This window comes from Epinephelus moara, chromosome 19 (genome assembly GCF_006386435.1).
Source record: "Epinephelus moara isolate mb chromosome 19, YSFRI_EMoa_1.0, whole genome shotgun sequence".
In the NCBI taxonomy this organism is placed as follows: domain Eukaryota; kingdom Metazoa; phylum Chordata; class Actinopteri; order Perciformes; family Serranidae; genus Epinephelus; species Epinephelus moara.
The window spans coordinates 7,860,880-7,877,337 of NC_065524.1; the positions used below are offsets into that span (position 1 = coordinate 7,860,880).

The window sequence follows — 16,458 nt, forward strand, 5'->3', positions numbered from 1 at the left end:
ATACTGCAGAGGATTTTTAATGATGGCAAACTGTTGGTCGGACTACCTTTCTCTCCCACTTGCTGTTGGACTGTCCACACCTACAGATCTGGATGAGTGTAAGGCCAAGGAGGCGGTGTGCGTCCATCCTGCCCTCTGCGCCAACACTTACGGAGGCTACAGATGTGTTTGCAACGGCACAACTGATGTGGATGAAACCCAGTCGTGTGTATTAGGTGAGGATCTGAGCATACCTTACATCTACACACACAATTTAATAGAAAATCATTGCATAGTTTTGTCATTCACAAACATGCAGAAGGCAGTCTTAACATTTATCATGTCATTTCTAACTATACAAAACATTCTGTGACCGTGATGAGAGCATTTTATAAACAAGGTTTGCATGACTTTGTTTGACTTGACCCATTGCAGACAGAGACCAGGCGAATGATGTGGAACTAGACCTTGTTCTGGGCCTGGTCCTGGGCATCGGCATCCCTCTGCTTTTGTTGCTGCTCCTGGCAGCACTGGCCTGCTTCTGCTGCTGCAAGAAGACTGTTACTGGAGAGTGAGTTAACACAGGGAACAAATTAAAGGGATTGATTGGATTGTTTTGAAATAGCGTTGTATGGGGTACTTATCCACAGTCAAAGTATTACATATAGTAGCTGTCAGTCAGCTCACCCCCAGTTTGGAGAAGCAGGCTGGAGTCTGACCCAGAAGCTAAGCAAAGTACTGCTGTGAATGGGGGTCAGCAACATAAATTTTTGCTGACCCCCATTCAGCAAATATTTAGCCACATAAAGACAATCCCACCTAAAATAAATCAATATCACGTTTAAGTTAAGGTTATATTGAGAGTGTGTTCAGCAGTGTAAAATCACAGGGATTTTTTTCAGTGGAGTCTGGCTTTGAAGCGAGCGATATAATGGCGTCATTGCGGTGTAGATCGCTTAGCTTCCATGTCGGACTCCAACCTGCTTCTCCAAACTGGGGGCGTACCACCTGACAATGACTGTATGTAATATACAGTACTGTCTATGGAGAAGTACCCCATACAACCCCTCTTTGAAAAAACTGAACTATTCCTTTAAATGGAGTCTACATACAATTTTTAATTAATACACAACATGCATGACTGACTGAATCAGAAAGTCTGGGGGGGGGCTAAACTACTCAGGTTTTTTTCTCAAGTTGATAACATTGTTATACAGATTTGATATGAGCTCCTGATTATTATATTCTTTCACTTTTTTGCTGATAAGGACTATATTTAAAAGAATAATCCACCAAATATATATACATATTGAGTACCACGGGTACATCTGAAGGTTTGGTCAGCTTAGATTCACAAAGGCTACTTGATGGTGACCCCGTTTTTGTGTTGGGGGAAAAAACAGCACTCATAGAAAATTCTCAAACAACTCCAGCAGAATAATATATTTCTCCTCTTAATTTTTGTGCCAGTAACTTAATTTTTGCCAACATATGGCTAAGGGACTGTTTATGATTTATGAAAAAGGAGGAGGTGGTGCAAAACGGGGGAGGCAATTCAAATACTTTATTAAGCACTTGGGAGGGACATTCAACTTTAAATTGTTATATTTTGTGTTTAGTTTAAATATCCTCAGAATCCCAAAACCTGCAAGTGGGATCTCCCTCCTCTGATAAGTAAAGTACAGTCCCTAAATACAAACCTTCTGTTTGTCTGCAGTATGGTTGGCTGTTTACATTTGTTGATCAAAACTACTTGTTATTGCACTCATTGCTTTCTAATTATTTTGCACGCCATTCCTCAGTCACGCCCACCAGGTTTCTCCATGATTTGCCAACATAAACATAGATGTCCCCCGGTAAAACCATGGCTATGCAGTCCTCAGAGGCGACCACTTAGAGACTCCAAAAATGCCAGAGACTCTTAGCGTCAGTGCTTTTGATTAATCTATCAACATGGCTCTTTCTTTTGGCACCACCCTCCTGCCTTACTTAAATATATATTTTTGCCTCATTAGTGGTAGGGATCTAAGAATAGCCATGTTGTCTCTTCATTTTTCATCCACATAACAATCGTCCTCTGATGTGCACTGAACGACCTTCATCATACATGTTTTCTGGCATGTAATGAGCATTACAGCCTTGCCACAGTCATGCTAACACTATGTTCATAGCCACACAGGCCTTCAAAACGATGGCCACTGCAGCGCATTAAAACCCTAATGAAAAAGAAAAATGTGTTTAGGTGGGTCAGCAGCTCATTTTGGGCGGGGTGAGTTAGGGTTCATTGCAGGTCACCACAAAATATATTGCTGCAGAGGATGACCGGACCACACACACACACACACACACACACACACACACACACACACACACACACACACANACACACACACACACACACACACACACACACACACACACACACACACACACACACACACACACACAGAGTGTTTCAAGGTACAGTAGTCAAGTAGGTCTGCCCAGAGACAATCCTTTACAGCAACTTGAAAGCTTTAAATCTTGTCCTCCGTACTGCTGCTGCAGCACTGCCTTCTTGTATTTAACTTCTCAGTTGGAGGACGGACTGCCCACTCTCTTACTATATTAAACAAAAACACTTCCTACTAACAGCTTTGGTCCGAGTTATGAAACTGCACTGAGTAACACTGAGGAATGTTTGCAGATAGAATATACAGTAAACCAAAGTAATGATGAGGGTAACACGTCTAAAGATTACAAGTGGTGTTTGTTCACAGGAAAAAGGCGAAAACGGCAGAATAATAAAATTATCCAATGTTATTTCATAAAGAAATAGTTATACAAATACTCTTGTTTGTTTTCATTTTGAGAGTTAGATGAGAAGACTGATACCACTGTTATGTCTGTATGCTGAATATAAAGCAATACTTGGCAGCCAGTTAGCTTAGCTTGGCATAGCCACTTAAAAAGGGGAGAAACAGCAAACCTGGCTCTGTCGGAACTAAAGACAAAAAATTCTGTCTAGCACCTCTAAAGCTCACGCATTAATAGGTCATGTCTTTTTTGTTCAATCTTTCCAAAAAACAAAATTAAATAATGACACGTTGTGGTTTTGCTTTGCGTAATATAAAATTAAAAACAATGTTAGCTGGTATCAGTCTTCTTATCTGACTCTTTGCAAGAAATGTTTTCAAAACATCAAACAGTTCTTTTAAAGGAATACTTCACTTGCAAATGACAAATTGTACATTCATGACTCATCCTGTGTTACACTGAAATCATGAAGAAGTCTTTGTTTTTCTCACATGCCTTAACGGTGAACCAAGAATCCAGAAAAACCTGTTCACAGACTCTCACACAATTCATGCAGTATAATCCCAGTCTCATCTAGTTGGACATAGGGGGCACATTTCCCTCAATATTTAGAACATGTACATTTGTCTCCCACAATAAAAACATGAGAGTAGCAGATGACTTTTATTTTGATCCAATTAAAGACAGTTCCACCATAAATTGGTGCTGAAATGGCACAAAAAAAATTCAACAAAATGCAGGAAAGTGTTTGATTCTCAAAATTTCTTAAGAGACTGAACCCTAAACCCCCATTTCACATGTCACCCCTAATGTTGAAACAAAACGTACGCCTTTGGCTAAAACGTTACAATATACAACAATTCCACCTATGAGTAGCGCCTCCTGAGTTTGCCTGGGCACGCACGTACCTTTGAGCTTTGCTTGCTAGTCACAATATACAAATAATCATTTTGGGGTGAAGTATTCCTTTAAATGAATATAAAACATGTGGTCTTTGCTATTGTGAGGAGCGGTGCGTTTTCTTTATAGGATTTAAATTGACCACAGATTAAACGTCAGTCACAATAAAGGTTATTATTTAATCACATTCTCAGTTGCACATAGATCACAGAAGGATTTTAATACAAAGCTGAATAAAAATCTGCCGTAACTGCTAAAGTACATCTCGTATCCTGATGCAAGTGTGCATGTGGATGTGCATAGCAGTGCATCATAATGTGCATGTGTCCTTGGCCTCAGCATGTGTGTGCAGATGTATGGCATCTGGGCCAGGTGTTAGTGGGCCACAGAGACCCATAATCCCCCTGATGACTGGCCTGCTTTCTCTGCTATCAGTAAATAGACCCTATGGATATAATGGCGGGGTTTGGCGCCAGCATTGTGGGATTATGTTGTTAGATTAGAGTGAATAAGCAAAAGCCAGGGAAGAGGTTATGCTGTTGTCCTTTAACGAGACAGACAGACAGATAGAGATACTGGGATTATGTGGTATGATATAATAATACTAAAAGTCCCAGATGTATTGGATGTGATGGTGCAGGAGTGGTTTCCTTTGAATCTTTGTTCCTTTGAATCTATAAAATACCACAAAATTATGATGTGTAAAATCCCTGGACTTTGACTGCAATTTGGATTTAGCTTCAGCAAGTTTGAACAGAACATTTGACAGCATTAAGTGTAATCAATGTCGTAACAAAGGGTCTGAAGGGTCTTATTGGCAAGAATTGTGTTTTTTCTCCCTTTGTTCTTTTATTCGCAGAATGATTCATGGTGCACCAGGTTGCACAGCCTGTTCCTCATTATCAGAGAGGATATACATATTTGCACAAAGAACAACCATAATGAAATACAATCCAAAGCATCTGAACTGCAAATCAGCGAGTCTGGGAGAAGGGGATGTGTGTTTCATGTTTTTAATCAGCTTTAGCCCCAGATTTCAGCATCTTTCAACACTCAGAATATCTAGGCTAGAGCCTGCATGAATATTCATGAGTCACCGAGCACTCCACAACAACTGCTGCCCATCCAAACATTTCCATAAATTGCCGGAAATGATCGTCTACTGTATGGAGAACTATAGACAGCACTAATCAAAGCCAGGAATTCACTGCAAAAGGTACAAAATGTGCAGAACTCCTGGCATTAATGGTGATATATCACCACTAGTAACATTTCCACAGTACATAATGATCCACAAGGTGCAGGCTAAAGACACTGACCTTTTATATGCAGTGCAAGAGATAAAGTGCAAGAGATAACGTGGACACTCTGCATGTTTGCCACTTTACAGCTGACTGCAGTGATTTCTCATTTACTCCTGCATTCTGATTGGCTTCTGTGTTCTCTTCCAGCCTCCCCCCTATGCATCCAGACTACATCCAGGAGCAGTACAACCCTCCGCCCTTCAACTACTCTGACCCTGCCCTGCACTACATAACCCATTGCAGCCCAAGGATCCTTGACAGCTACATACCCAGGCAACGCTACAGATAGCACATCCTAAAACCACACACACAGTATACTCATAAATCACTTAAACAGACACTAAAAAGCTCGCACACCCGCACACAAGAATGCACAGGCTTACAAACAGAGCACTTTTGGAGCCTCTGTATATGTTTTATAAAGACAAGATGAATGACTCTTATTTATATCGTAACAAACAGCTAATTAAACCTGAGTGACTTTTAAAGTGAATTATTTCCAATCCTCTCTGCTGAGCGATGGACCTGCCAAGTTTGAGCTGGAAGTTTTTTCGCCAGGACAACAGTTTACAGTCAGAGTCTGACCCAGCAGAACTCAACCATCTCTTGGCTGGAGATGGTGATGAAAAGTAAACCACTGCAGTGGTCTTTAGTTTCCAGCTGATACTAGGCCAACAGCCTCCTTGATAGGAACATTAGCATCTGCCAGAATATCTGGCGTCAGACTCCTGCCCTCTGTTCACAATCACATTGAGTCTCGAGTTCGTTCCACTCCAAAATGTGCAGTAATGCATCCATATTTGTATTACTCACAACCACCGAAACAGAGTTGATTCAATTTACATGTTGTTTTGCAAGCACACAATCCATTAAAAAGTAGGCGACACTGTTTTATAAAAGCATTCATCCCACTTTGGGATTACACTAAATTATTGTTCATTGCTGGATTGTGTCCCACTTAATTTAACACAGCGGAGTAATTCAGTGATTCAACTGGCAGCTGTCGTTTGTAAAGCTGGACTGTCACTGCAAGTTGAAAGAAACAATGTGTAAATATAATGTAAATCAATAAAAGTGCTAATTTAGCAACATTGTAGTGTGGAGATATTATTTTAAGAGCATTGCATCTTTGGTGCTGTAACCAACATGCTACTTTACCAGTGTGGGAACACAGTGTGATTGTGGCTTAAAGTAATACTTCACCAACAAAATGACCATTTGTTTATCAGTCACACACCCCATGTTATACTGAATTCGTGAAGAAAGCGTTGTTTTTCTTGCATGCCTTTACGGTCAGCAAAGAATCCAAAAATGGAGAAAATTCTTGATGAATTGAAATAAATGGGGGCCGCGTTTAACAACTATATCAAAACATCTATTTATATACTTTCAAACAACTTGTGCAGTATAACCCAAGTCTCATCATCCTGTTGTATGCTCACTACTTCCCAAACACATGCATTTTTGCTAAAACCTTGCCGTTTAAAACACCAAGGCAAGCGCATGTGATTGAATTCTGCTCAGTGGAATGCATGAACAGAGATCAAACACGCATGCTACTCATATGCGGAAGTGTTTCCAACAGTAAAGTTTTAGCAAAAATGCATATGTTTGGGAAGTACTAAGCATATGACCAGATAAATGAGACTTGGAACATACCACAAAAGTTGTATGAGAGTTTGTAAATAAATGTTTTGATGTAGTTTTGCTGGTGTTACCGTGGCCCCTCTTTACTCTTTTGGATTCTTCATTCACCGCAAAGGCATGCAAGAAAAACAAAGTTTTCTTCATGAATTCAAGGTAACACAGGGTGAGTAACTGATACACAAAAGATCACTTCATGGGTGAAGTGCTCCTTTAAGACATCCTTTACCAAGACGGTGGTCCAGATACACTCTTTAGAATCAATGGGGAGTTTCTCTGCAGCTCACCCTGACCTCTGACCTCCCACTGAAGAGGAAAATGAATACACATTAGTCACTTTCCTGCAAGCTGATACATGTCAAGATGAAGCTGCTGATAGTCCATAGTTGTGTTAGAACTCAGTATCTTTAAGAATGACTGTGCCAAATGTTATTCTTGGCAGGGTTGAAAAGCATAAAATCGTATTGTAATCTTGTTTTCCATTGACAATCAGGGTGGTATTGATCAATTTATACAGTTAATTAAGGTCAAATAACTACACTGTAGCCATCAAAATGAAGGTGGACAATACCGAAAATGATCTTTCATCTCAACAGTGCCAGAAGAAACACCCATTACTCAAATAAAGGTAATAATCCCACAGTGTAATACTCCATTGCAAGTGCTGTTGGGTATTTTAACCTAAAAGTAATCAAAAGACATCACTGTGCAAAACAGCCCCTTTCACAGTGTTACATTATTATACATATAGTATTGGATTATTATTGATGAATTAACATGTAAGCAGCATTTTAATGTTGTAGCTCATAGAGATGGACCTAAATGCATTACTTAATCTTTAAAAATGCACAGTATTACAAGTGTTGATCATATGTTTTGTATCTTTTTGCACCTGCAAAGAAACTTAAGCTGTGGCTGAGCAGATAGATGTAGTGGTATAAGTATAAAATAGCATAAAATGGAAATACACAGGCACAATTTTGAGATAAATGTTCATTTTTGATTGAATGTAGTTATTATCCACCTCTGCATCTACAGTAATGAGTTCTGTTTACCACATCATTCCTGTTCTACCCTGCAATTTCTTCTCTAGCCACCAGGTGTCACAGCTGAGTCTTCTACAGAAGGCAGATCAATCACATTTGTTTATGAGTAGGGTTTAAGCAGAAACGCAACACTCTCACAGCCACAAACGCACACACAGTCACACACACACACACATGCACAGGCGACTAGACACCTGCTCTGCAGCCTTCATCTGGAAGTGGTCACAGCATGCGGTGAAGCCTGCTGCCCCCCTGCAGAATGAGATCATCTGAGAGGGGTGCAGAGCGAGGCAGCCCTGCAGGTCCCTGCCACTGCAGAGACAGACCTGGCCTACGCCACAGCCAGGGTCAAGGACGGGGCGCTGCTAAAACACTCTGCCCCTGTCACTTCCTTTTTGTGGTTACGCACCAAAGTACTTGTGCACACAACCAACCCCTGCATTAACCTCTGCAGTGTTTCTCCATTCCACTGGTTTCACTTTCAACAAGACTGATTGAGAGAGTAAACTCAGATTACGCCACAACACTACATTCAGGATTTGCAGAGGAAACTTCTGGAAAGAATAAAAAAAATCCATAGCAAGTAGAACTCCTGACAGCTGTTATAGACAAAAGGCACAGCAACAGCAGCCACTGAAAAACAGCCACTGAGGATGAAATCACCTTGGCGAGAGAGCTTTGTAGTGCCACACTTCTGGAAGGTTCCAAGTAGCACTGTTTCATGTGCTGCTGAAGGCTGCAGTGTTTGAACTCCAGCTCCAAACTGACTGCAGCAGACAAGCTGGAGGCAAGCCAGTGAGGGAAGGAGAGAGGAAGGGAGAGGGACAGAGTTAGATAGAGTCAGAGACAGAGAGAGGGAGAGGGAGAGGACAGGAGGGAAATGAAAAGTGAGAGAGAGAGCGAAGATCAACAGCAGGGATTCTATTTGACAGCCAGTAAGTGGTTTTGTCCCTCAGATCCCCTCAAATAAAACAACTGACATGTGCAGGTTTAGAGATGCTTGATGATCTAGTACCCAGGCCACAAACAGAAACACGTTAGGGGGGATAGAAAACTAAGTGCATGCTTAACACTATATCCATTTCATCACAACATGATTGAAATAGGCAGGGAATAGCAGGCCCCTCCAAATCCTCTTATCCGATTTGAGGCCATTAATCATTTCTGCCTCATGATGTAATTTTGGAAAACATGTCATTTCTCAGTAACAGGTAGGCCAGAATGCCGATGGGATTGGCTCATGTGCGGCTAGCCTGTTGTTGGCCTGGCTATTGCCCTTATTGCATAGCTGTAAAACCATTCACGCTTACAGGGAGTGGTTTGCCGTAGGCCGTAAACTTTGTCCATTGACTGGGCCAGACCTTTGGCCTGTGTATGCTGGGAAGCATTACTGGTAATTCTTCTTAGAGGGTGGCCAGATGTAGCAGAAATTGCCTGTGGGTCATAAAAAATACATGTGTATGTGAACACACCCCTTCCCTGTCATATTTACCATTAGCGCACAGTATATGGAAGCATTTGCATAAAGGCACAGAGGCCAGTCTCACATATACTCTACATGTATGGAGGTTCAAACACACCCAAAAGCAAACAGATGAAGGCCTGCATGTGCACTCACACAATGCAAAGGTCTTTTCACTTATAGCTTGACATCCATGACGCACAAAACAACTGCCATTCTCTCTCATGAAAGGTGATCCACTCCCTTGGCAAGGATCCAGCAGGTGCATTACAAAACCTCATTCATTAATAATGGCGCCCGCGTCTTTCAGTTACACAGGTAAACATCTTCTCATATTTGTCACCAGCGCTTCATCCCTCAAAGTCCTCCCAGACCACCTAGGAACACAAATTAGCCTTTACTTTAGGCCTTTTTTTTGGCTTGGAAGCTGCTTTATAGCTCAATTGCGCAATACTCTGCACAGCACTACCACATACTGTATCTCACATGCTGTGTGCCAACCCGCCCCCATTGCCAAAAATTGAACTGACCCACATGGTAGGTTTTTCTGCAAAGGGAACAATGCTAACTGCTATCAGCAGGAGTGATGTTACAGGCCATTGGGAGGTGACATTAATGAAGATGGAGGGGCGCCTTCAGACCTGCCTCTGCTGAACTGGAGTGACCTTTGACCCCTGCGGTATGGAAATGAAAGCTGCCGTTTTATATAAATGTCCTGGGTTGGGCTGTGTCCGATAAGGACTCATTACGTGAGGCAGTTACATATTCACAGATCTGATAAGAGGTGGGTAGTAGAGAACATAGTAGTGAGCATAGTGCGCAAGGATTAATCTGAGTAAAAAATAATCAGTTAACACCTAACATCCATAATGCAAACTGTAACACTGTACTGTGCTCCATGTTATGAGTTTCCTTGGCTTACATCATGGAGATTGGTTTCAGGTTTTTATAAACCATTAAGTCACGTCTCCTGGGCTCCAATATTCCCTATCCATATTAACCTCCAACCTAAAATCACCTTTGACCTGGAGCAGGTCCTCTGAGACCTGAGGATCATTGAAGGGCATGTCATCAGCCAACCAAACAGCTGATTCTGCAAGTTGGGTGCAGAACGGCTATGAAAATGGGGCAGGAGGACAGAAGAAGAAAGGTATTCTGATTTAGATTTATGACCCAACAGCAAACCATTGTCTCTTAACAACCGTTTTATTGGAGCAATTCCCTGTATAGGTTCTATAATAATGTCTAACACGTGTGTGTCAAGGAAATGCAGTTAAGTGTTAATGGCAACTGCATATTAGTATATAGGTCCACGTTTTACAGTGTTTGCCATGTAATTTCAGAGAACCAAAAGGTGAATTCATACACCTTCACATACATGTCGTTCACACATGCTCCAGCTTATCGGGTTCTTGTGACGGGCCTTTGTGCCGTCACCTTTGGCATTACATAATCTGCACAGTGACAAAAACCCTGTCGCAGAAAAACAGATTTAAATGAAAAGAATCCAATGTGCTCCAGATTAGGTAGGTTGGGAAAAAGCCTGGCTGATTCTAAAGCTGCTCAGCAGATCACATGGCACAGGCAGCATCACCTCTGCAAACAGCGCAGATGGAAGTGGGAACCACATTGGATCCTCATTTCTTCCATCTACATGTGAGATATTGAGCTTCTCGCAATCCCCGCTCTCTACTTATAGTGTGACATCCGTGTCTAATAATAAGAGAGGCAGCAGAATTGGGAGGAAGGGGGGCTGTTTTGGGACATGGAGATTCTAGTACATTCTCGGAACAGTTCTTCAAATCCGTCTCCTTGCACATCCCTGTCCACCCTCCTCCTCCTCCTCCTCCTTCAGCATCTCCCATGGGATCAGGCCAGAGACAGGTGGTCACTGGGTAATCAGTCAGGCATAAGCAATCAGGCTATCAGATACTCCCATCCACACCAGCAGCACAATCAGACCTGAGAATACAGTCACCTGACAGCATCACCCGCTACAGACCCAGTCACATATCACACACTCACACACATGCACAGACTACACTTATTACAAACTATTACACTCAAACACTTCAGCCCTGACACTGCATCTCATTATGCATAACATTTTAATTGATGAAGACTGTCACAGCAGACAGGAGGAACTTCAGTCAAGACGAGAGCCATGCTGGACTCTATCACAGCCTATACTAACCATATAACATACATTTTTAAAAGGGGATGGATATTAACATGTTAATAAAAACACAAGTAATGTAATAACAAATAAGAAAACTGCAGCAACAGGGAAAACAGACACTCATGTATGCACAAACTGGGTCAGTAATACCCTAGTTACAAGTAAAAGCTATGCTCCTGGTAGCTAATTACTTATCAAAACTATCTTATTGGGTCTCCCTAAAGATGATGCCCATATGTATACACACTGTGCAACAAGCTTGTCTGCTATGCCTGTGGCACTGACTGGGATGTCTATGGACAAGATGCAGCGGCAGCGCAGACCATGGGAGTGACGCATTGCAGGTACAAACACACCAATCAGAGAGCGCGATTTCTTTCAGCTACGTCTTGTGCCACATCACAGAGTAGCAGAAAGTATTCATACGCTGTTATGTAGACCACCAGCAACACGCAATATAATTTCTAATAGTGACATCAAAATCATCAGGACAGTCATACGTGGGTATTGCTGATGTTTCTTGATTTTTTCGTGTGGCTAATAATGTCTTTAAATGTGTTTTTGATTATTTTAATAACTGAGGAAAAAGGAAGTTGGCGGAGTGATATTAAAAAGAGGAGGAGTTTAGGATAGCCGTTAAAGGCGAGTCCAGTTGCCTCTTTCTCAGTGTGTTCATAGAGATTGTCAGTCCGCATAGGCTTCGTGTTGGCTTTAGTTTCGTACGGATTTTCTCGTGAAGCAGCTGCTCCATCTACATCGAAATGGTAAGGAAAAAGATTACATTCTCTCTCCATTCTAGAATTAGTTGACAGTCCCATAGCAGTTGTCTGTTTTTTTTAAATGCGCGTAATTTATATCAATAACGTCACCAGCGGCTAAGCCGAAGCCACCGTGAACTAACTTACCGCAGTGCTGGCCGAATAAATGACAGCTTGCTAGTTGCTAGGTTAATGTTAGCTTGTTAGACAAAGCTAAGGTTAGCTAAAGCTGCGTTGGTGTGAATAAATGCAGTAAGTTAACACCCTTGTGTCTAACGTTAGCGCAGTAGAAGTAGAAACAGTGCATCTTAAGCAACGTTAGTCACGTTCGCTATCAATGTTGCTTTACGCGACAACTTCATTATTCTATCTAACGTTGTTACGGTGGCCGTCGAACATTTGTTCCCGTTGTCAGATTGCGGCATTTGTCCCACTTAATATGAGGCGCTGATTGAGAAGTAATGTTGAGACTGCCAGCCGATGCCTTGCTTGTGACGACTGCTGTATTAGTCAGTCATTCTGCTAAAAGTGTGCAACGTCGGTGTTAGTATGAGGTCTGTAACTGAGCCGGCATATCATGGTAGCTAGCTAACTTTAGCGCTTCCTAGCTAACATTTACCGCCAAATTGCAAGTCGTTCATTGTCTATGATGAAGTTCGCGTCATCGAACATTCAAATGTGAATAGAGCTGCCGTTAATGTTTGAAAGGAACGTTTTATGTTTTTTTCTTTCGATATTTCTGTGGTGTCCCAAGATCAGCAACAAGATTGTTAGCCAACGACACGAAAACGCCTGTCTTGTTAGGTTGTAATATTACAGATGCTATTACAGCTTTTGTAACCTCCAGAGCAACGGAAAGACGCGTTTGCAACAACTGCAAATAAATGAATGTACAAAAAAAGTAATGGGTGGCCCTAACTTCGAGGCCATCCATCTTGTTCTTAGACATAATATCTAATTCTGGACATTTTTGCTTCATCTTGTATTTTACAGGCTGATCAGCTTACAGAAGAGCAGATTGCGGGTAAGACATCGCCACATTGATCTACTACTTCATATCTTTGCTTCATATCCTGCAAAGTGGCCTGCGCTATGGATCCTTGCATCACTTGCAGTGGATTTATACTTTTGCCTTTTAAGGTGTTCCACAGGGCAGCCTACTGGTCATAAAACAGGAATGAATGAATCGGCTGTTGCTTGCTGGCTCTAGAGTGCAGAAGGACTCCCTCATGGAAAACTTTGCATTTTCATGGTTGCCATGTAATATATGATGTAATCTGGAAGGGCTGTGTATTCTGGTGAGATGTTGGCAGTCAGCTTTTACATGCTGTGCATGATGTGTCCTTTGCCCTGGGTGTGTTCTCATTACATGGCATGATTTAAGAACAATTCCAGTAGTAACTTGGGCTTAGTATACTGATATCCTAAGATGAGACCTAGATGATGTAATCTAAATCATGCAGGAGGAGTGTGTGTCAAGGCATTGCGGCTGGTATGTGCTCAGGGACACTTGGTGTAATGTATGCAGTGCATTTATAAAATGTGGCACAGTAGTGGTTTCCGTGATAATATCTCACAGCTTCTGTTTACTTTTATTAAGCTTAGGTTTCAGGTTTCACAATGTGCTGATCATACACTTGCTGTATGTTGCCTGATGTTTTGCTGACGTGCCAGTTTAGATTTGTGCTAACAGTATGACGTGACTATGCATTAGCATGTTCTGTTAACTTGGGGAAATTAACAGTAATTTAAAGTGTAGTAAGCAGCTGCAGTGGTGTGAGTTTTAATGGCTTGTATCCCCCTCCCCTCCCTGATGTTTCATGCAGTTGATGCAGACAGTAGGCCTTTCCTCATAACAAAAAGGGTGTTGCCCTGTGTGTTTGACCCTACAAATAGCAGGGCAGGTTGTAGTTTTTGTGACACTGATGAGTTGCTGCATGCCACTACACATTGCCCATTGGCCTCATCACACTTGATGAGTGTGTCATCGTTCCTCATCCCTCACGGCTCCACCAAACCACACAGGCTGTCATTTGCTGTTGATGTAGCCTGACTGCCCTGCTGCTTGGTCTCCTGGTCGCTGCCCTTGTTTAGCCAGAAACGTTTTCAGTTGGAACCCAAAACAAAAAGGGCTCATCGGTATGCTGTAGCTAGTTTATAACTTAAACATAATTAATGTACTGCTCTTTTGACTAACTCTTGAGCCAATTCAGAGTTGGGGTCATTGTGATTGGTAGAAATAAAGATAAGATGAATTTGTTTTGCAAGGTTGACTGACAGTAATAATATGGATTTTTAATTATTTTTTCATAGATTCAGCCTTTTGCTGTGTTTTCATATTACAACCACTGTCAGCCAATTTTGCTGTGTATATTTAACCAGAGGTGTGACATCTCTGCCAAACTAAAGAAGCCTATCTACTTTTTTTTACTATTAGAGTTCAAGGAGGCATTTTCGCTCTTTGACAAGGATGGAGATGGCACCATCACCACCAAAGAGCTGGGAACAGTCATGCGCTCTCTGGGCCAGAACCCCACAGAGGCAGAACTGCAGGACATGATCAATGAAGTGGATGCTGATGGTGAGAACAGTCTAGCTTCAAAACTTGCTAACCACATGCATACTGTTGATGTGTTAGATGGAAATCCATCATCAATGTCTGCTTTTTGTCTTCAGGGAATGGAACGATAGACTTCCCAGAGTTCCTGACCATGATGGCCAGGAAGATGAAGGACACAGACAGCGAGGAGGAGATCAGAGAAGCATTCCGCGTCTTTGACAAGGTAAATGCTGTCTGCACTCCCACACGCACATATGCATATGTGCAGCAGTTATTTAAATTGTGCTTACTGACTGGTGTAATTTTCAGGATGGCAATGGATACATCAGTGCTGCTGAGCTGCGCCATGTGATGACAAACCTTGGGGAGAAGCTGACTGATGAAGAAGTGGACGAGATGATCAGAGAAGCAGACATTGACGGAGATGGACAGGTCAACTATGAAGGTTGGTAGATGTTGTACTTTATATTTTGACTCTGTGTAGGTCACTCACCGCATACTGAGTTGCAACATTTCTTTTTCTCCCCCCTCTCCCCTGCAGAGTTCGTACAAATGATGACGGCGAAGTGAAGGCCTTGTACAGATTTCGTATATAAATAATTTGCCTTTTTTTCTTTGTGTAATTTATCTGTAAAATCTTAATAGCCCCCCTTCGTCCCTGCCCCTTCTGCTGTCCAAAGGAACTGCATGTAAACTGCATAGGCTCTTGTCCCCATGTCCCTTTCTTTTGCTGTCATGGTGTTTTGGAGTGACGGAATGGTCATACAACCAGATGCCTGTGGAGGCCCCTGGGAGCCGGAGAACTTCGAATCTTCCCGTCTTGTGTGCTCGGGGCCCCTCCACGCATGGCGACATTGGAAACCTGTCAGCTGGTTGTCACTTGGCAACACTGTTGGCATGGAAACAATGTAGAGGAGTTTAAACTCTGCATGGACTACGGACAAAGTATATATGGAAATCTCTCAGCATTGCACTACTGCAAAAAAATGACACGGGTGTATCTCCTAGGTACTCGTACAAACTCTTTTTGTATCTGCTGTTCTATATACCAGAAAACGACTAATCTTACCATGCTTTTTAATGTTTTACTCACTACTTTTACTTCTTTCTTTTATTTTTTTTTATGACCTCTGGTCATGCCTCAAATAATCCATTCCAAGTTGTATATTTTTGTTTTCCAATAAAATTTGCAATCTACCCGGATTTGAAAATTGTCTTGTTTTCTCAGTTATAATGGATCCTTGAGTTTGTATACCCTGTAATAATTCCCATTTTTGTATCGAGGACAGGATGCTCCGTTTTTGATAGGATAGGATCATTTTTTTCTTGTTGCTTAGAATACATATGAAATGTTTACCATTTTTAAATTTAAAATGTCCCCTGTTAATTTCCAAAAGCACTGAGGAGCATCAGCCAATGCCTCTTAATGTTCAGATAAGCTCAGATCAAATCTGTATTGTCATTAAAATAAAAGCACTGAGTGGGATCAAAGGCTTCTATTTTGAAGTGCACACAATGGTACTCGACATTGGATTAGCCTTGTACTGTCCAGGTCCCCTACTGACTACACAGGCCATGTGTTGTCTGCTACTATTGGCACAGCACCATGTAGAAGCTGACTGCCTCATGTCTTACTTGGCATTCGCCCCCAATCACGAGATGCAGGTGATTGAGCGTACATCAGAAACTATGGTGTAAATAGAGGTGTACCTGTTATTTTTTTTTTTTAATTTCTGATTATTGAGTTTGTTACAGTAGCTTGCAGAGATACTAAGTTTGTTATTTTGATGAATGACAAAATAAAGCTCTATTGTGGACCTCAGCACTGCC

The 16,458-nt window shown here is 41.8% G+C and overlaps 2 protein-coding genes across 2 annotated transcripts in view; both read left to right on the top strand.

Moving 5' to 3' along the window:
- Window positions 1-6,060, top strand: part of si:ch73-105b23.6 (mucin-like protein) — a 31,736-nt gene extending 25,676 nt beyond the window's left edge. Inside the window, exons 22-24 of the mRNA XM_050071805.1 lie at window positions 87-215; window positions 415-550; window positions 5,127-6,060. Coding sequence (XP_049927762.1) covers window positions 87-215; window positions 415-550; window positions 5,127-5,268 — 407 coding nt within the window. The 3' untranslated portion in view covers window positions 5,269-6,060. The remainder of the gene's footprint in view (window positions 1-86; window positions 216-414; window positions 551-5,126) is intronic.
- Window positions 6,061-11,927: 5,867 nt separating this feature from the next.
- calm2a (calmodulin 2a (phosphorylase kinase, delta)) lies at window positions 11,928-16,450 on the top strand. Its single transcript, XM_050071452.1, has 6 exons — window positions 11,928-12,074; window positions 13,062-13,092; window positions 14,506-14,649; window positions 14,745-14,851; window positions 14,938-15,073; window positions 15,170-16,450. The coding sequence occupies exons 1-6, from the start codon at window positions 12,072-12,074 to the stop codon at window positions 15,196-15,198; spliced, it is 450 nt and encodes a 149-aa protein (XP_049927409.1). The 5' UTR covers window positions 11,928-12,071; the 3' UTR covers window positions 15,199-16,450.
- Window positions 16,451-16,458: the final 8 nt, after the last annotated feature.